This window comes from Carcharhinus amblyrhynchos, chromosome 10 (assembly GCF_965287045.1).
Source record: "Carcharhinus amblyrhynchos chromosome 10, sCarAmb.v2.hapA, whole genome shotgun sequence".
NCBI lineage: Eukaryota > Metazoa > Chordata > Chondrichthyes > Carcharhiniformes > Carcharhinidae > Carcharhinus > Carcharhinus amblyrhynchos.
The window spans coordinates 105789207-105809105 of NC_137333.1; the positions used below are offsets into that span (position 1 = coordinate 105789207).

Here is a 19899-nt window from a genome sequence, read left to right on the forward strand (position 1 = left end):
CCAGTGTGTTGGGGGTAAGGGAGCGTTGCAGTTTTCCTCAACAGCTTGCCGTACCGGTGGAGTTCCTCGTAAGGTGAAGACTAGGGCGTGTGTGGTGTGCCATAGTCTGACCACTGAAGAGCATCGAAAACAAGACTGGGTTGACTTGGGCATGATGTGCATTGCTGACATGTGCAACTTGGATGAGAAAGTGAGACTTTAACCATTGTCCTTTTGCAGGTGGTTGTTCTTCTGCTTCATCTCCAGACCATGGCTAAGCAAAGCCCCTGGGAGTTTGAGTCTCTTGACATAGATACCCAGGTAAACAACAAAATGTTCCTCCTTTTTGTCTATCCCTCCTTTTTCCCTTCTTGGAAGATGGGAATGCTAATAAGTCCACCTATGAAGGTAATAGTTGGCCTTCTCATTGAACCATTTCAATCCATATAGTGATGGTGCTCCCACATTCGGGATTTCCCAGATATTGATCCATTAGAACAGAATGTGATTGATTTCCCATCACGTGAGGTCCACTGGGGAGGGAAGTGCTGTCGCAGTTGCTGCAGTGGGCCATGTAAATAGCACACGCTATAGCCACAACCATTGGTGAATGGTGTGGCTTTTGGACTTGGTGACCTGGCACCAAACAAGCTGACGTCTTGCCCTGAATGCCATGTGTGGAGACGTGCAGAGCTCAAAACCAATGTGATGGGCAGATCAATTTGTATGTAATCAGTGATGTTTGTTCAGGGATTATTATAGACCCAGGGCATTAATGAGAAGATCAAAGGCTCGGCACTGCCAATGATCAGGGTGGTGTAGGTTGGCTGGCGTCTGGAACTGGAGTCCAGCAAGGGTGGGAAAGTGCCTCTAGAAGGAGTATTCAAGTGGGGATAAATAATATGCTGCAAGTGTGCGCAGAAATCGATTCCTTGTTTCTTGTCCTGTTGTTGAGACACCGTCATCCTTAATGTTCATCACGAAGCATACAACATGAAAGCTGTGTTTAATTCAGATGTAAGAATTTGGAAAATCACGTCCCTGACTTGTAGCATTTTGCACATTTGGTTTATTTATTGTCCTTAAAAGTTGAACCAACTCTTTTTCCATCCCTTCACTTTTCCTTCACAGGGTGAGCTTGTAGGAATGCTTCGCTATGTCCTCAACAATGAAGAAGGGATCTATTTGGATAATAACTTGGCCACCTTCTTGCGGAGCCGAGGTACCCTTTATTATTATTATTTAATTACTTAGTCGGGAGCAGATTTGCCCCAACAGTTAATTGAACGTGTAAATTTTCAAAATTATTTGTCCATTGGGCATTGGTGGGGAAGTCATCAAGGGCTCCCAGCATCCTGGGGGATAGGGGGCAAAATCAAGACCTTGCTTTCAATTCAGGAATCATCTGGGGCAGCATGGTGGCACAGTGGTTAGCACTGCTGCCACCCGGGTTCCATTCTGTGTAAAGTTTGCACATTCTCCCTGTGTCTGTGTTGGATTCCTCCGGGTGCTTCGGTTTCCCCCCACGTTCCAAAGGTGTGCGGGTTAGGTTGACTGGCCATGCTAACTTGCACCCTAGTGTCGGGGCATTGGCAGGGTAAATGTGTGGGGTTGTGTGAGTGGGGCCAGGGTGGGATTGTGGTCAGTGCACGTGGACCAAGTGGCAGCCTCTTGCACTGTCAGGATTCTGCGATCTGATCATGCTCCCCTGTCCCTGGGCAAAGCAGAACCCATTTCTTGATTTATTTCTGGAATAATTTGTTTTTTTAGGAATGTCAGAGGAGCCCATTCATCTGATCTGCATCTTAACTCCCTTTGCCCATCTTCGTTCTGTGGGTGTCTTGCGGGGTTAGGGGATAGGGATGGCGGGTAGAGAAATGGAGCTGCAGCCCAAGATCCTGTTGAATGGTGGAACAGGCTTGACAGGCCTGGTGGTCTAATCCTGCTCCAGTTTTTATGTTTCTGTGACTTTCAATACCCTTGTTCAACAAAAATCTAGTGATCTTGGTTTGAAAATTCTTCCATTGAACTTCTCCCAAGCTCTGTTGTTATTTTTTTAAGAGGAGACTGTTTCTGTTTTCCACTACCCTTTGTGTGAAGAAATGACCCCTTGTCCTTGATCTCCTTACCATTTATCTCTATCTACACTATCAATGCCTTCAAAGGTCTTCAACACCTCCAAAAGGAAGATGATGACCTATGGAAATGACACTAGACTAGTCAAAGAACAAAGAACAAAATCAGCTGGGGAAACAGGCCCTTTGGCCCAACGAGCCCACGCCGCCATCTCAATACCACCAGTCCCCCTCTCCACCCACGACCCCCGTCTAATGTTTTATGGCCATCCAGATTGAGGGAAACTGATTTAGGGATAATTTATTCCTGCCAATCAGCCTAACAGCACATCTTTGGGGTGTGGGAGGAAACCGGAGCACCTGGAGAAAACCCACGCAAGCACGGGGAGAATGCGCAAACTCCCACAGACACCAGCCCAAATCCATGTGTCTGCACAGCAATCAGCGATAGTCACTGAGCTGTCGTCTTGCCCAGTATCTTGTCCAGTTTAGGCACACACTAACGACATGAAGCACTAGGGCAATCTCGAACAACCAAGAGCAGCCCCAGTACAACCCATCGCGTGTATGCCCCTCGTTGGACACGAGGTGGACCGACTTAAAACGTGTGAATGAAAAGAGAAAAACATTATTATCATACCATACCCATTTACATTACCAGGGACACCCCAATGCTAATGACCCTTATTTAAAACAATCTCCTACATCCACCCATCTCCAACTCAGTCATGTGCCTGTCTAAGTTACTCTTAAATGACTCTAGCGTGTTTGCCTCCACCACCTTACTTGGCAGAGCATTCCATACTCCCACTACCCTCTGTGTGAAAAACCTCCCTCTAATATCTGTGTTGTACCTCTTCCCCCCTCACCTTAAGTCCATGGCCCCTTGTCCTACGTGCCTCTATCATAGGAAATAGCTTACCTCTGTTTACTCTATCTATGCCCTTCATAATCTTATATACCTCTATTAGATCCCCCTTCAGTCGGTGTCTTTCAAGGGAAAAGAGCCCCAATTTCTTCAATCTTTCCTCATACCCCAGTCCTTTCATACCAGGCAACATCCTGGTAAACCTCCTCTGCACACTCTCCAGAGTCTCCACATCCTTCCGGTAGTAAGGCGACCAGAACTGTACGCAGTACTCCAAATGCAGCCTAACCAACGTTCTGTACAACTGCAACATTAGACTCCAGCTCTTATATTCTATACCCCTTCCTATAAAGGCTAACATACCATAGGCTTTCTTCACCACACTCTCCACTTGCACTGCCACCTTCAAAGACTTGTGCACTTGCACCCCCAGGTCTCGCTGCGATTCTGTACTCCTTATGGGCTTACCCTGTACCATATAACTCCCCCCTATGTTATTCCGGCCAAAATGCATCACCTCACATTTATCCGGATTAAACTCCATTTGCCGTGTATCTGCCCAATCAACCAGCCTATCAATATCCCGCTGTATTGCCAGACACTGTTCCTCACTGCCCGCCAATCCAGCCATCTTGGTGTCATCAGCAAATTTGCTGATCACACCACTTACTCCCTCTTCCAAATCATTTTATATACACTACGAAGAGAAGAGGTCCCAGTACTGAGCCCTGCGGCACACCACGAGTGACAGACCTCCAGCTAGAAAAAGACCCCTCCACTACTACTCTCTGACTCCTCTTTGCAAGCCAGTTCTCTACTCATCTAGATACCTGACCACATATCCCATGAGCTTTAATCTTCTGTACCAACCTACCATGAGGGACTTTGTCAAACGCCTTACTGAAATCCATACAGACGACATCAACGGCTCGTCCTTCGTCGACTGTTTTTGTCACCTCCTCGAAGAATTCTACCAGATTTGTAAGGCAAGACTTCCCCTTGACAAAGCCATGCTGCGTATCCTTAATCAGATCGCAACGCTGTAAGTGTGCATACATCCTATCCCTAAGAATCCTCTCCATCAACTTGCCTACCACTGACGTTAAGCTCACCGGCCTATAGTTACCCGGGCTACCCCTCCTACCCTTTTTAAACAACGGTACCACGTTCGCTATCCTCCAGTCCTCTGGGGCCTCACCTGTGTCCAAAGAAGAGACAAAGATTCGCGTCAGAGGCCCAGCAATCTCATCCCTCGCCTCTCTAAGCAGCCTAGGATAAATGCAGTCGGCGCCCCGGAGACTTATCGGTTTTAATGCCATCTAAAAACCCTAACACTTCTTCCCTCGTAATCGATAGATCTTGCAATTGGTCTACCGCTCCCTCAATGACCGTACTAGACATCAAGCACCTCTCCTTCGTGAATACCAACGCAAAGTATTCATTCAGGATCTCCCCATTCCCTCTGCCTCTAAGCACAATTCCCCACGTCTGTCCCTGAGAGGACCGATTTTACCCCTAGCCACCCTTTTGTTCTTAAGATAGGAGTAAAACACCTTTGGATTCTCCTTAACCCTACCTGCCAAAGCCATCTCATGCCCCCTCTTTGCTCTCCTAACTCCCCGTTTGATATCCCTCCGACTCTCTCTGTATTCCTCCAACGCTCTCTCCGTTCCCAGCTGCTTAGACCTGACGTACACCTCTCGTTTCTTCCTAACCAGGTCTTCTATATCTCTAGTAATCCACGGTTCCCTAATCCTACCTTTCCCATCCTTTCTCCTAACCGGCACATGCCTTTCCTGCACCCATTGCAGTTTTCCCTTGAAAGACTCCCACATGCCTAACGTGGTCTTGCCTTCCAACAGCCTATCCCAGTCTGTATCCCTAAGCTCCTGCCTAATCTGGCTGTATCTAGCCTTCCCCCGATTTAGCACCCTCCCCTTAGGACAGCTCTCGTCTTTTTCCATTCGTATCCTAAAGTAGACGGAGTTGTGGTCACTATTAGCCACATGTTCGCCTACCGCAACCTCAACCGCCTGACCCGGCTCATTTCCCAGAACTAAATCCAGTATCGCCCCCTGTCTAGTCGGGCTATCTACATACTGTTGCAAGGATCCTTCCAATACACATCTTACGAATTCGTCCCCATCAGACCCCCCAGCTCTAGGCACCTTCCAATCCACCCCAGGGAGATTAAAATCTCCCACTACAACAACCCTGTTCTTCCTACACTTATTCAAAATGTCCCTACATATACCCTCTTCCACTGCCCGTGGGCTATCGGGCAGCCTATAGTTCACTCCTCGCATAGTAATGGCCCCCTTCCTATTCCTCAACTCCACCCACAGAGACTCAATTTCCAACCCCTCCATGTTATCCTCCCTCTGCACCGCTGTGATCCGCTCCCTAACTAAGAGCACCACTCCCCCTCCTCTTTTCCACCCCCCCGCCCATCACACCTGAAACACTTATACCCTGGAATATTTAGCTGCCAGTCCTGTCCCTCCTTTAACCACGTCTTTGTCACTGCCACCACATCTAAATTCCTCGTGAACATCAAGGCCCTAAGTTCATCTGACTTTCCCGTCACACTCCTCGCATTAAAACGCAACACGGTTTCATTAAAGGGAAGTCGTGTCTGACAAATTTACTGGAGTTCTATGAGGATGTGTCTAGGGCGGTGGATAGAGGAGAGCCGGTGGATGTGGTCTTTCTGGATTTTCAGAAGGCGTTTGATAAGGTACCTCACAAGAGGTTACTGCAGAAGGTCAGAGGACATGGAGTTGGGGGTAGGGTGTTAGCGTGGATAGAGGATTGGTTGTCAAATAGGAGGCAGAGAGTGGGGGTCAATGGGTGCTATTCGGATTGGCGGTTGGTGACTAGTGGGGTGCCCCAGGGGTCGGTGCTGGGGCCTCAGCTATTTACCATTTATATAGATGATCTGGAGGAGGGAACCGAGTGTAGGGTGTCGAAATTTGCTGATGACACCAAGATTGGGGGAAAGGCAAATTGAGCGGAGGGTGTGGAGAGTCTGCAGAAGGATCTAGATAGGCTGGGCGAATGGGCCAGGAAATGGCAAATGGAATTTAATGTTGGCAAGTGTGAGGTGGTCCACTTTGGTAGGAAGAATGGTAGGAAGGACTATTACTTACGTGGCGAAAAACTGCAGCAGGCGACGGTGCAGAGGGACCTCGGGGTCCTTGTGCATGAGTCGCAAAAACCCAGCCTGCAAGTGCAGCAGGTGGTCAGGAAGGCGAATGGGATGCTGGCCTTCATAGCGAGGGGGATTGAATATAAAAGTAGGGAGGTCTTGCTGCAGCTGTATAGGGCATTGGTGAGGCCGCAGCTGGAGTACTGTGTGCAGTTTTGGGCGCCGCACCTGCGCAAGGATATTTTGGCCCTGGAGGGAGTGCAGAGGAGGTTTACTAGGCTGATACCGGAGTTGAGGGGGTTGAGCTATGAGGAGAGGCTGAATAAACTAGGCTTGTACTCGTTAGAGTTTAGAAGAATGAGGGGAGATCTCATTGAGACGTATAAGATGATGAATGGGATGGATAGGATAGAGGTGGAAAGACTCTTCCCGCTCAAAAAAGACAGTAGGACTAGGGGGCACAGCCTCAAGATAAAGGGGGGGCGGTTCAGAACGGAGTTGAGGAGGAACTTCTTCACTCAAAGGGTGGTGAATCTCTGGAATTCTCTGCCCGTTGAAGTGGTGGAGGCTGCCTCGCTAAATATTTTTAAGAAGCGGGTTGATGGGTTTTTGATAAGAGAGGGGATTAAGGGTTATGGGGAGAGGGCGGGAAAGTGGAACTGAGCCACGACAGATCAGCCATGATCTTATTGAATGGCGGGGCAGGCTCGAAGGGCCAGATGGCCTACTCCTGCTCCTATTTCTTATGTTCTTATGTTCTTATAAAACAGATGCACCTAAGACCCTCAGGCCCTTTTGGATCCTCCTTCTCCTGGGGGATTTTCCTATCATCTAGACTTACCCTGACCTCCAACTCACTTCCAGTGCCTGAGCTGTCTCTCTCCTCCCCACCCCCCCCCCCCCCCCCCCATACTAGTTTAAACCCTGCCTAAACACTCCAGCCAACCTCCCAGCTAAAATATGTGTCCCCTTCCCATTTAAGTGTTCCCTATCCCTCTTATAGAAGTGCCCTTCCTTTGCAAAGACTTCCCAATGGTCAACAAAACTAAAACCCTCAGTCCTGCACCAATCCCTCAGCCATGCATTCAGCTGCAGGATCTCATTATTCTTATCCCTGCTATTGCTGGGCACTGGCAGCAGCCCAGAGATCACCACCCTGGAGGCCCTACACTTCAGCCAGTCATCCAGAGGACCAGGCTAACATTCTGGGGATGAGCTCAAATCCCACCATGACAGTTGGTCATAAAAACCCATCTCGTTCACTAATGTCCTTGTGGGAAGGAAATCTGCCGTCCTTACCCAGTCTAGCCTACGTGGTGTGGCAAGCCATTGGGTTCAAGGGCAGTTGGGGATGTTGCAGCAAATGCTGGCCTTGCCAGTGACATCCACGTTTCATGAAAATGGTTTTTTAAATCACAAGACTACGAGTATGCAAGCTTAGAAACCCCAACTTGGCTCCATTATGCTGTTTAACGTTTTCTTTCTTTTTATCCCTTTCCAGCCTCGTCTCCAGTCGTCCGTTTATTCAGTGCTAGCTCAGATGAGACTAACTCGCCAACATTCGGTGAGAGAACTGGAGGGCAAAAAACAAAATTCCTGGCATCCAGCGTGTACAGGTTAGTGCCGTGATGTTTCTGGTGATGTGGAAATGCTGGTGTTGGACTGGGGTACACACAGTAAAAAATCTCAACACCAGGTTAAAGTCCAACAGGTTTATTTGGTAGCACAAGCCACTAACTTTGAGTGTTGCCCTTTCATCAGGTGAGTGGAAGTGTTGGACTTTAACCTGGTGTTGTGAGACTTCTTACTGTGTTTTTGGTGTCCAGACGAGTGCACACGCACAAACACACACGCATAACTGCTGTTGTATAATACTTAAAGCAAAAACCATTGCATGTTTACATTAATGTCAAGTTGAAGGTTTCCAGTTACCATAGGAATAGAAATAAAGTCTCGAGTCCATTTCAACATGACTAATTTGTGAGCTAATTCTGTTGCACTTTAGCTTTTAATGTCAGTCCTGATGAAAGGCCATCAGTCAGAAACTTCAACGTATTCCATCTCCACCGATACTGCTTTGTCCGTTTAGTCCTCAGACCCCTAACCAGTGGAAATATCTCTATTTACCTTAACTGTTTCCTTTTATTAATGAAATGTTAATGATCACGTTGAAGTACACAGATAAGGGCATTGATTAACTAAGTACCGGGAGCATGTAGAAGGAGTGACTGCTGGAAAGTGGGTTAGTGGCATTATGTGAATAAGCCTATTATCAAGAAAAATACTGGTGTCTAGTTTCCTACTTTACCAACTGGCTAGGCATCAAGTTAGTAGCCTTTAATATCTTGAAAATTCTGATCGAGTCACCTCTTACTCTTCTAAATTCTGAGGAGTGCAACCATCTTTTCGGTACTAAAACTATCCTTAGAGTTTTACGTCTTTAGTACTCTGCTTATTTGGCCCCAAGTATGTTGTGTTTACTTATTCACATCCTGTTAAGCTGTGCTTGCATGCCAGAATAAAGTAGACATAAAATCACAAAAGCAAAATGCTGTGGTTACTAGAAATCTGAAATAAAAACAGAAAATGCAGGAAAAACACAGGTCAGACAAGATGTGTGGAGAGAGGAAGCAGCACGGTGGCACATTGGTTGGCACTGCTGCTTCACAGTGCCAGGGACCCAGGTTCGATTCCCGGCTTGGGTCACTATGTGGAGTTTGCACGTTCTCCCTATGTCTGCGTGGGTTTCCTCCCACATTCTGAAAGACGTGCTGCTGGGGTGCATTGACCCAAACATGTGCCAGACTGTGACAACCAGGGGAATTTCACTGTAACCTCATTGTAGTGTTAATGTAAGCCTACTTGTGATTAATAAATAAAGTTTATTTTATTTTGGTAAGTAACACCTGCCAAGGTACACTGGATGTATTAAGAGACTGTCATAATATTTTCAAAAGGGAATCCTTTATCAAAAGCTGCAGTGATCTTGGGAGATCATCACCATTTAAAGATTGGCCAAAGGCACGAGAGAGAGAGAACTCTTCACCGTACCAGTGAATTTGTGCCAACCATTGTTCTGCTGCACTAAATGGCTCAAATTTAAAAACTCTGCAGTAAAATGTAGACCACTGGTACATGGAGCAAGTGGCCATTCAGCCCCTCAAACCTGTTCCACTATTCAATCAGATCCTGTTTAGTACTTGCATTGTATGGAGAATAATAAACTTGTCATACAGAAATCTCTTAGTCTTGGTTTTGAAGTTCTCAGTTGACTTCCAGTATCCATGGGAGAGGTTTCTACTCCCCTTTGTGTGAGAAAGTGCTTCCTGGCATCACCCCTAAACAGCCTGGATCTAATAACAAAATTCTGCTGTCTTGACCTGGATTCCTAGAATTTTTCTCTGTCTGTTGACCATTTGCTGTCTTAAATGTGAATTCACTCTAAGTTTTGGGCCCAGTTATCCATATCCTGTTAGGCCCATGTTGGGACTATTATTTTTATTGCACTTCCCTTTTGTTGTCATTGATTCTTCAGCTATTGCCACAGTAGAAGTTCCTCTCTGCAGTTATACATCATCTGCTAACTAGAATTGAAATGATGTTTAAATTGTATGAATGTGATAACCTGGCTATCATTTACAGTGGGCAGTTAGCACTCGCTTTCACACAGGTTTGTTGCCTGAGCCCTGGGGACTGTTCCTATCCTAACATTCTCTGGTTCTGAATGAACACGGCTGAGTAGATATGGACCTTCTCTTGGCAACTTATAGCACAATTATTCCCTATTTTGCAGTTCTGCCGCGTCTAACTCTCCTACATCACCAATGCGGGACTTCATGCAGACCCCGTTAGTCCAGATGCGGCGCATGAAGAAACAGCTGGCGGACTCACGAACGCTTCGTGACGAGTTGGAGATTGAGCTGACAGAAACCCGAAAGCTGATTACTGAGCAAGGTAAAAGATGAGAAACTGCATTCAAACATTGATTGGGTTCTTTGTATATTATTTGTTAATGTTAGTGCAGCGAGAGTTAGGAGGTGACTATTATTACCAAGACATTCTTGTTCTTGTCCCTCGGCATTGGCGATTACATCGCAGGGTTGGGAGTTGTTGCAATGGATCCTGTAGGTGGTGTACGCTTTAACTATTCAATGTAGGTGATGGAGGGCATAGATATTGTGTCCACTAGCAGGGTATGTGGGTGTTGTTAGGAATGTTGGCACTTGTACCCCATCCCTAGTTATTCTGAGAAAGCGATGGCAAGCTACCTTCTTGAACCACTATGGTCGGTATTTGTAACTATTTGATATAACTGAGTCGACTTGCTAGCCAGTTCACAGAGACGTTGAGGGCTAACCACAGATCAATGACTGGGTAAGAATGGCAAGTTTCTTTCCCTCGCAGACATTATTGAACTAGTTATAGAGAATTCCAGGATATTAATATTGAAAGAATGGGGATCCAGACTCAACGTTGGCCCTGTTCTCTCTCCACAGACACTGTCAGACCTGCTGAGATTTTACAGCATTTTTTGTTTTTGTGAAGAGAGATTCAGGATGACCTTGAGAGAAAAAACTCTTGTTGTCTTAAAGTGGGAGGTCCCTTATTTTTAAACCATGTCACCTAGTTTTAATCTCTCCCACAAGGGGAAACGTCCTTTCAGCATCCAGTCAAGTCTCATCAGAGCTTTTATGTTTCAAGTTCTTCTATGTGACTTGGAAGGAAATTTTCAAATGGCAGTGTTCCCCTGCCATTACCTTTCTATGAATTAGGAGCAGGATTAAGCCATTCGGCCCTTCAAGCTGCATGGTAGCACAGTGGTTAGCACTGCTGCTTCACAGCGCTTGGGACCTGGGTTCAGTTGTCTGTGTGGAGTCTGCATGTTCTCCCTGTGCCTGTGTGAGTTTCTTCCGGGTGCTCCGGTTTCCTCCCACAGCCTGAAAGATGTGCTGGTTAGGTACATTGACCCGAACAGGTGCCAGTTTGTGGTGACTAGGGGAGTTTCACATAACTTCATTGCAGTGTGAATACAAGCCTTACTTGTGATAATAAATAAACTTTAACTTTTTAAACTTTACTCTTAAGCCTAATCCACCATCCAGTAAGATCGTGGCTTATCTGCTTGTTACCTCTTCCTCCCCCAATACCCTTTCACCCCATTGCTTATCAAGAATCAGTCTACCGAAGCCTTAAAACTATTCAAATGCTTTGCTGCCACGGCCTTTTGAAGAGGGGACTTCCAAAAACACTGAGAAAAGATTTCTCCTTTAGATTGAGCTGAATCCATATGCCAATAGATTCCCATCCTCTTACCCTGCGCCATCTTTGCCAATAGCTCGGTGTAAAATATTAATGGCAGGAATGCAGACTTTTGCTGAGTTCCAGCAAACTGATTTTAGAGGGTGTTGGACACCTCTCTATTGAGCAATCTCTAATCAATGTATAAAGAAGAAATCTTATCGTTGTGAGGTCTCTTTTCAACTTTTGGAATGTCCCAGACTCTTCAAGTGCACTGAGTTAGCTGGATAAATATGCAGCCAAAGTGTGTGCAGAGAGCAAATGATGTAACTAACCAGCCTGTTTTTGCTGTTGAATGTGGGAGGTATTTTGGCCAAGACACCAGCTCTTTGAGTGTTGCTTTGGGACTATTAACTACTGGCTGAGCTAATTCTTTCTGAAGGTTGATAATCTGTCTCTTACATTAACTAATCAGACTTGGGGTACCAGTTTAGATGGTAACTGTGTTTGTTGTGAATCCCTGGGCAGGGAGAAGAAAATGAATGAATCAGTCTGATCTACTGACCCTCTCTGAGGTGACCTCTCTTACAGGGAATGGTTGCAGGTGAACCTGCTTCTGGTATTGACTGAGTGGCTTTTCACCGTAAAAATTCTCTGCTGAGCTCAGTGAGTAGCGTGCCTGCCTCTGAAGGTCTCGGGTTAATGACCTGTATCAGAGATGGGTGAAGGTTGCTATGTACTGGGAGCTGCAGTTGTTTGGATCAGATTTTTTTTCTGACCACACTGATCCCTTAATGAGGGTGGTCAGTGCTCGTGAAGATGTAGAGAAGATCACCAACATCAGCAGAGCTGATCAGGAAGCAGGTACAAAGAATCATCCTAATGCTTTTCCTCATGATTTCCTTGTTCTCTTTCACTAGAAACACAGATCTCCATCATGCAGCACAAGATTGAGAATCTCACAAAACTGACGGAGAAACAGGCCAGCGAGGAGGAGCCGGATGAACTCGGCAAACTGAGGGATAAATATGAAAGGTATTGCAGTAGTCCCATAACCCCTACTGAAAGCAGGAACACCTAGTACAGGGATCCTGAAACATTGAATGGAAGGGGTAGTAAGTAACAAAATATTTAGAGCAATGGAAGTGGGATATTTATCAGGCACACAAGCTGCCTCCAACCCTGTTTTATCTCATCTTAACAATGTAAGAACATAAGGAATAGGAGCAGGAGTAGGCCATCTAGCCCTTCGAGCCTGCCCCGCCATTCAGTAAGATCATGGCTGATCTGAAGTGGCTCAGTTCCACTTTCCTGCTTTCTCCCCATAACCCTTAATTCCCTTGCCTACCAAAAACCTATCTACCCGTGTCTTAAATATATTTAGCGAGGTAGCCTTCACCACTTCAACGGGCAGAGAATTCCAGAGATTCACCACCCTTTGAGTGAAGAAGTTCCTCCTCAACTCTGTTCTAAACTGCTCCCCCCCCCTTATCTTGAGGCTGTGCTCTCTAGTCCTGCTGTCCTTTCTGAGCGGGAAGAATCTCTCTACCTCTACCCTATCCGTCCCCTTTATTATCTTATACGTCTCTATAAGATCCCCCCTCATCCTTCTAAACTCTAACGAGTGCAGACCCAGTCTATTTAGTCTCTCTTCGTAGTCCAACCCCCCCATCTCCAGTATCAGCCTAGCGAACCTCCTCTGCACTCCCTCCAAGGCCAAAATATCCTTGCGCAAGTGCAGCAACCAAAACTGCACGCAGGACTCCAGCTGTGGCCTCACCAGTGCCTTCTACAGTTGCAGCAATGTACCTTGCAATTCCTTCCTTCATGTGTTTATATAGTTTCTCTTTGAATGCATTTGTGCTATTCCCCTCAATTGATCCATGAGTAATGAGTTGCCACTGTCTGGGTGAAAAACCTCTCCTGGAATCCCTATGAATTTTATTACCCACTAAGGTCTCTTGTTTGGTCTCCAGCATGAGTGGAAGCACTTTCACTGCTTAACTTATTGTGCTAGCGTAGCAGAGCATGCTACGTTGCATTTGAGCGCTTGTCCGAGAGGCTACACGGCAGTTGAGCGACGGTTGACCCCTGGGGAGATGAGGAGTAAGGTGGTTTTTGTCATCCTCCCCTGTATAAAGTTTGGTGCGAATAAATAATTTTGTTGCTTTCACCTGACAAGTAGTTGTTGAGCCTTGCAGTGATTATACTTAACAAACCTTGTCATAATCCAAAAATCACTCTTCCCTTTTCTAACAAAAAAGAGCTCCAGCCTGTTCAACATGATTAGCATAACTGCTTGGGTCTGGTTTCATTCTAATAAGTGACTTTTGCATTTTCTTCAGTGCCTCCAGGTCGTCTTTGTAAAATACAGACAAGAACTGCACCCTCTACGCCATGTTTCTCATCAAAATTCTGCACAGATTTAATGTAATGTCTCTGCTTTTCAATTCTGACCGTCCAGAAATCATATCTGTTGCTTGTTTTTAATTTGTCACCATCGTTACTTTTAGTTTGGTGGCTGTCTGGTGTGGACAAGGCAACAAGAGGCATCTGCAGTTGCTGTCCAAGAAGGTTCCCTCCTTCAGTTCCTCGACTTTCAAAACCCACAGCTTGTGGCATCTGCTCTATATTTCCAGTCTATACCCTGGCATCAACACCAGTGGTGATCTGAGAGAGAGGAGGGTTGCCTCTGCACCACTACCAGTGGCGCAGCTGAGATTCTGTACATCATATCTTGGGTTTTCCAACTCAGTCCATTGTTTGATTTCTACATGCTTTTCTTTTGGCTTCTTCAAAAAGAATCCAAGAGTTCCACCTGTAAATCTTTGTATTGTTGGGAGATGATTTTTTTTCTGAGGCTGGTTGGACCGGAGAATTTTTCTGACTAGTATACATTTATCGGGTATTCTAACCTCTACACGTTATCCACTCTCCCCAGTTTGTTAAACCGACTGCGTGATGTTCAGAAACAGTGCCAGGAATTAAAGACGGATAAAAACCAAACGGAGAGAAAAATTGAAAAACTTGAAGAAGAAAATGGAGATCTTTCGTACAAGGTATAACACTCAGTTAAACCTGTTGCTGTTTGTTGACGCTTGCAGGAGCGAAGCCTTCATGGATAGATGACACTTCATGGCCCATTCCTTAGCGACAGGAGGAAATAAAAATTCTAATGCCTTTACATTCATCTTTCACAACTTGGAACACATCAAAGTGCTTTATTCCCTACTTTAAAAATCTTTTGAAGTGGTATCGTGTGGAAATTATACTGACGTTTAATTGTTGGATCCTTAATTGGGTTGAGAGGTAATGTCAAAAAATGTGCTCAAATCTACCCCTCCTGTAGTACAAGAGTACACATGATGAGATTTGGGAGAGAAATGGTAATGGTCTGGAGTGATGATGAGATCTGCACTCAGAAATGACTTTCAGGCATCAGGATGTTGTAACGTGGATACTCTAGGGTTGGTATTCTCAATCAGATGGACCAAATAACCGTGTTATTCAGAATTTTGATTACAGAGATATCATGTCCATTACATTACTGTGCCTGTTTTATAGAGTTACTATAGGTACAGGATTAAGTAAGATCGCTAACAGGACGTAGGGTTGTGAGGGTGTGGGACACGCTTTCAAGGGTAGAGGTTAAGTCAGTGTCAACATTTAAGATGCAACTGAGGGAAAAGCAAATTGAAGGCAATGAAAACAAGGTGGATAAATGTGATTGGGAAAGATGAACACCTGACAGTTGATTGCAGGTCCTGGCTGTGAATTCTGGCCACAGGAGCAGGACAGGCGCTGGAATTCTGCAGCGAGTATGTCTCCTGCTGACTCCAAAAGGTTTGTCTACCATGACTTTGTTTGCTGCCAACATGGTGCGTAAGCAGTCATGCCATTTTATCCTGTAACGTCATTGCGAGTGATGGAGTAGGCAGCAAAGAGGGGAGATCCCCACAGTTTCTGAATCTCCCAAAAGCCTACGATCGAAAAGAAGCCCAGAGCTGCAAACATAGAATATGGAGTTGGTAATCCAGAATTGCAGTACGCACTGGGTAGATCCGTGACCTTCCGTCGCAATCCTGATCCCTGGAAATTGCAGGGAGGCCGAACCTGATTGCCCACCCACCACCAGGCTGAGCCTGGGTGAATGGCTTCAGGATCCAATTCATGCTATTGACATCATTGGTTTCTGCACACGTACAGACAAATGTGCATGCACAAATAGGTATCCATGGCCACCTTGCACTGGCAGGAGATGCATTATTTACAGGACATAGGAGTGTGATGGAATATGCTCCACTTGCCTAGATGAGCGCAGCTCCAATAACATTCAAGAAGCTCAACACCATCCCGGGCAAAGCCCAATTAATTAGCACCCTATCGACAAACATTCACCCTCTCCACCACTGATGTGCAGCGGCAGCAGTTTGTACCATCTACAAGATGTACTCCAGCAACCCACCGAGCCCCCTTGACAACACCTTCTAAACCTGCGACATCTACTGCCTCAAAGTCAAGGATGGCAGATACATGGGAAGACCATCAGGCGGCGTGGTGGTAGTGTTAGCACTGCTGCCTCTCAGCATCAGGGACCCATTTCAATTCCCGGCTTGATTCTCCCTGTGTCTGCGTAGGTTTCCTCCGAGTGCTCCGGTTCCCCCTCATAGTCCAAAGATGCGCAAGTTAGATTGATTGGCCATGCTAAATTGACCCTTGTTTCGGGAGGATTAGCAGGGTAAGTATGTAGGGTTACGGGAATAGGGTGGGATTGTTGTTGTGCAGGCTCAGTGGGCCAAATGGCCGCCTCCTGTACTGTAGGGATTCTAAGTTCCAGCCTAAGCCACTAACTGTCCCGATTTGGAGATATAATCACTATTCTTTCAGTGTCACTGGATCAAAATCCTGGAATCCCACTGGTAAAGGGATCAAGAATGAGAGAGCACAGATTTAATATGATTTGCAAAAGAAGCAATTGTGCTTTGGGTGTGGAATGAACTGCCTGGAAGTGTGGTGGAGGCAGGTTCAGTCGGGCATTAGATGATTATTTGAACAGAAACACTATATGGGGTTACAGGGAAAAGCCTGGGAATGCCTTAATACTCAATTAGTGAGCCGGTACAGATTTGATGGACCAAATGGCCTCCTGTACTGTAACAACTCTGTGATTTTGAACTCACTTCTGGACAGCACTGAGTCCTCCTAAACTACATGGACTGCAGCACTTTAAGTTGAGGAGGAACTCCTTCACACACAGCTGTGAATCTGTGGAATTCCCTGCCCAGTGAAGCAGTTGAAGCTACCTCATTGAATGTTTTTAAGGCAAGGATAGATAAATTTTTGACCAGTTAAAGGAATTAAGAGTTAAGGTTGAGTGGGCAGGTAAGTGGAGCTGAGTCCATGAAAAGATCAGCTAGAATCTTATTGAATGGCAGAGCAGGCTTAAGGGCCAGATGGCTTACTCCTGCTCCTAGTCCTTATGTTCTTATGTAGCTTTTGTTGAGAGTGGGCAGCAATGTAATGTTGACAGTCCATGAAGAATCAAAGTAAACAGTTTTAAGGTCTGTGCTGCATATCTGGCTACACAGAACCTCATTGCCCTCAGCTTGGTTTAGTTGATGGTTGTCTTGTTCTTTGGCTGAAAGGATTATGGGTTCCATTCCACTCCAAAGACAGAGTTCAGGCAGACACTCCACTGCAGCACTGAAGGAGTGTTGTCAGAAACAGATGAGCTTGTCGTTCACACAATTTGCTGTTTATTGGCCTGTGTTATTGCAGATTGCTTCTAGAGTCTGCCTGCTCCATTGTGAAGATGTAATTAAGCACCAGGTTCAGCCATTTTATATAAATATATATATGTGTGTGTAAGAGACATTCTCTTCCAGTGTCAGCAACCTTACCTTGCAGACAAAACTTGATTGAATGATGGGTTCAACAGTTGATAAGGTTTCATTTGTGGTGATTAGGATTCATTGTGTGCTGAACGGATAATCAGTTTTGTGACCTTGGTCAGTATTCACAATTGCAATGAGTAGGTTTACACTGCTCGTGGTGTTAGGAGGTCTTTGATTTCCATTGCTTTTAAAATATTCAGACGCCACAGACTAGTGGCTACAAATTTACAGTTCTCTATCTTAAACCAGTGCTGAATTGCTACGCAAGCATAATGTTTCCCTTTGGCAGCTATGACCTTGTAGGTCACTTCTGAGAGCTATGGGACAGTTGTTTGTCATTATTTGACCACTCCGTCATCACTTATTGAAACAGAACTCTGGGCAATCAGTCCAGTAAGAAGTCTCACGACACCACGTTAAAGTCCAACAGGATTATTTGGTAGCGCAAGCCACTAGCTTTCGGAGCATGGCCCTTTCATCAGGTGAGTGGGATTTCAGTTCCCAAAAGGGGCATATAAAGACACAAACTCAATTTATATAATAGTGGTTGGAATGCGAGTCATTATAGGTAATCAAGTCTTAAGGTGCAGACAATGTGAGTAGAGAGAGGGTTAATCAGTCCACTGGCAGGAATCAACAATTAGTCATTTGTTAAAGGGTTGATGTTGCTCCTCTCAGTTGTTTAAGCTAATTGCCTTCTTCCCGCCTCCCCCTCCCTCCCTACCTTTGCAGATACTTTGTGACTGTAGTGAAACTCATGTGTCTGTCTTGTACCATAGGTTCGTGACTTGAGCAGTCGCCTGGCCCAGTCCCAGAAGGCACTTGATGAGCTGGCAGACGAGCACGAGGCAGCTGTGCCTCTTTGGGAAGGAAAGCAGAAACAACTGGAGAAGGACCTCCATACCACACTGTCAGAGAAGGTGACAACTTCTCAAGAGAATGTAAACAGAACAGTCTGGGTTAAGAGGAGGAGATTGAGGGTGTGAATAGTTTTTTGTCAGAGTACAATTAAATGGGAGGGTAATATTGTAAATTGGCTTCTGGTGTAAGTAAATTCTGCCCTCCTGCCGCGCATACGCGTGCGCAGAGAGACTGTAGAAGCTGGGAGTTGGTTAAGCAGTGGCTGTTGAGGAGTCTTGTGCTCTTTCTCGCTACCTCTGCACTCATCAAAAAAATCCACTGTCATCCTCCAGAAAGCAAATCAGTCAGTTTTCTACAATGGTCTACACTCCGCATCACACTGCTGGTTTGGTGCCCAGGGAGAGGCAATGCATTTTATGTTGAGATGTTAAATTTGTATCTGCCCGGCTGGAGAAGAAGCACTCGTATTATTGAAGATCATTAGGAGAATTCTCCTGATAGCCAGTACAACAAGAATCAGATTGTGGTCATTCACCTTGCTCATTGTTTTTGCATTCTTGCTGTGCTGGACATTATTTTTACATATTTCAAAAGTGCTTTGTTAAGCGAGTGTTAATTAAAAGTTAGGTTTGAGGTGCAGTTAAACCACAAAGTCCTCCAGTCTTGCAACTCTCAAATTCTGGCCTCTTGCGCATCCCTGTGTTTTCAGCTGCCGAGATCCTCAACTTGAAATTTCCTCCATAAACAGCTCCACCTTTTGTTCCATCTTGGGTGAGCCTTAAAACCTGCCTTTCTGACCAAACGTTGGTCATCAATCCTAATATTTTCTTATGTGCTTCAGTCTGCTTGTGTTTTGACATTGCTCCTGTGTTGTGCTGTGAGATATTTTAATATATTCAAGATGCGGTTCCATGTCTCAGGACTGAATGGCCTGTTTCTGTTCTGATGCAACATGCCGAGGACGTGATAGTCACAGAGTGACACAGTACACAGTGGTTAGCACTGCCTCAACAGTACCAAGGACCCGGGTTTGGTTCCCGACTTGGGTGACTGTGTGGAGTTTGCACGTTCTCCCCATGTCTGTGTCAGTTTCCTCCCACAGTCTAAAGGTGTGCAGATTAGGTGCATTGGCCTTGCTAAATTGCCCCTTAGTGACTCGTGATGCGTAGGTTAGAGTGATTGGTGGGGAAATATATGGGGTTACGTGGATAGGGCCTGTATGGATTCATTGTCAGTGCAGACTCGATGGGCTAAATGGCCTCCTTCTGCACTGTAGGATTTGTGTGGTTTCTGGGGCATGGTATAAATGCGAGTTATTTAAAGAATGGCCTGATTTCAGTTCTAACTTTCTCCTCTGGTTTTTTGAGGTGCACTATTCTCTGCATTTCCTTGGGAGCTCATTTACAGTTTTTAAGTGTGTTTTTGGTTTTTCTGTGGTGTCTGACAGAAATTGATGGAAGAAAAAATACAAATCCTGGAAGGAAAGGTCTCCTTGATGGAGGATCAGCTGAAGGCAGCTGGGGAAAGCTCCAGTGAGATGAAAGGAGAGGTCATGGGTGACATTCTCCAGGTATGTCGTTTGATATCAAATACCTGAGAAATTGTGCTGCTTGAAGAAGTCCGAATAGTTACTGCCTGATTTGCAAAGCAGCCTCAGCTTTCTGGGGAGAGTTCCAGATTTCCACTATCCTTTTGTATGTTTAAAATGCTTTGTGACAATCACTCCTCAATGGTCTTGTTAATGTTGAGATTTCTTGTTCTAGGCTGCCAGAGGAAATAATTTCTCTCTATCTGCTCTGCCTAATTCTTATAAATATCTTGAGCAGATTATCTCTT

The 19899-nt window shown here is 45.5% G+C and overlaps 1 protein-coding gene across 8 annotated transcripts in view; it reads left to right on the forward strand.

The window, feature by feature from the left end:
* Positions 1-19899, forward strand: part of LOC145349245 (nuclear mitotic apparatus protein 1-like) — a 108483-nt gene that overhangs the window by 56339 nt on the left and 32245 nt on the right. For all 8 annotated transcript variants that reach the window (XM_080197724.1, XM_080197726.1, XM_080197725.1 and 5 more), the window contains 8 exons: positions 220-300; positions 1111-1201; positions 7572-7686; positions 9864-10024; positions 12229-12343; positions 14250-14367; positions 17982-18122; positions 19511-19633. In XM_080197724.1, coding sequence (XP_080053850.1) covers positions 220-300; positions 1111-1201; positions 7572-7686; positions 9864-10024; positions 12229-12343; positions 14250-14367; positions 17982-18122; positions 19511-19633 — 945 coding nt within the window. The remainder of the gene's footprint in view (positions 1-219; positions 301-1110; positions 1202-7571; positions 7687-9863; positions 10025-12228; positions 12344-14249; positions 14368-17981; positions 18123-19510; positions 19634-19899) is intronic.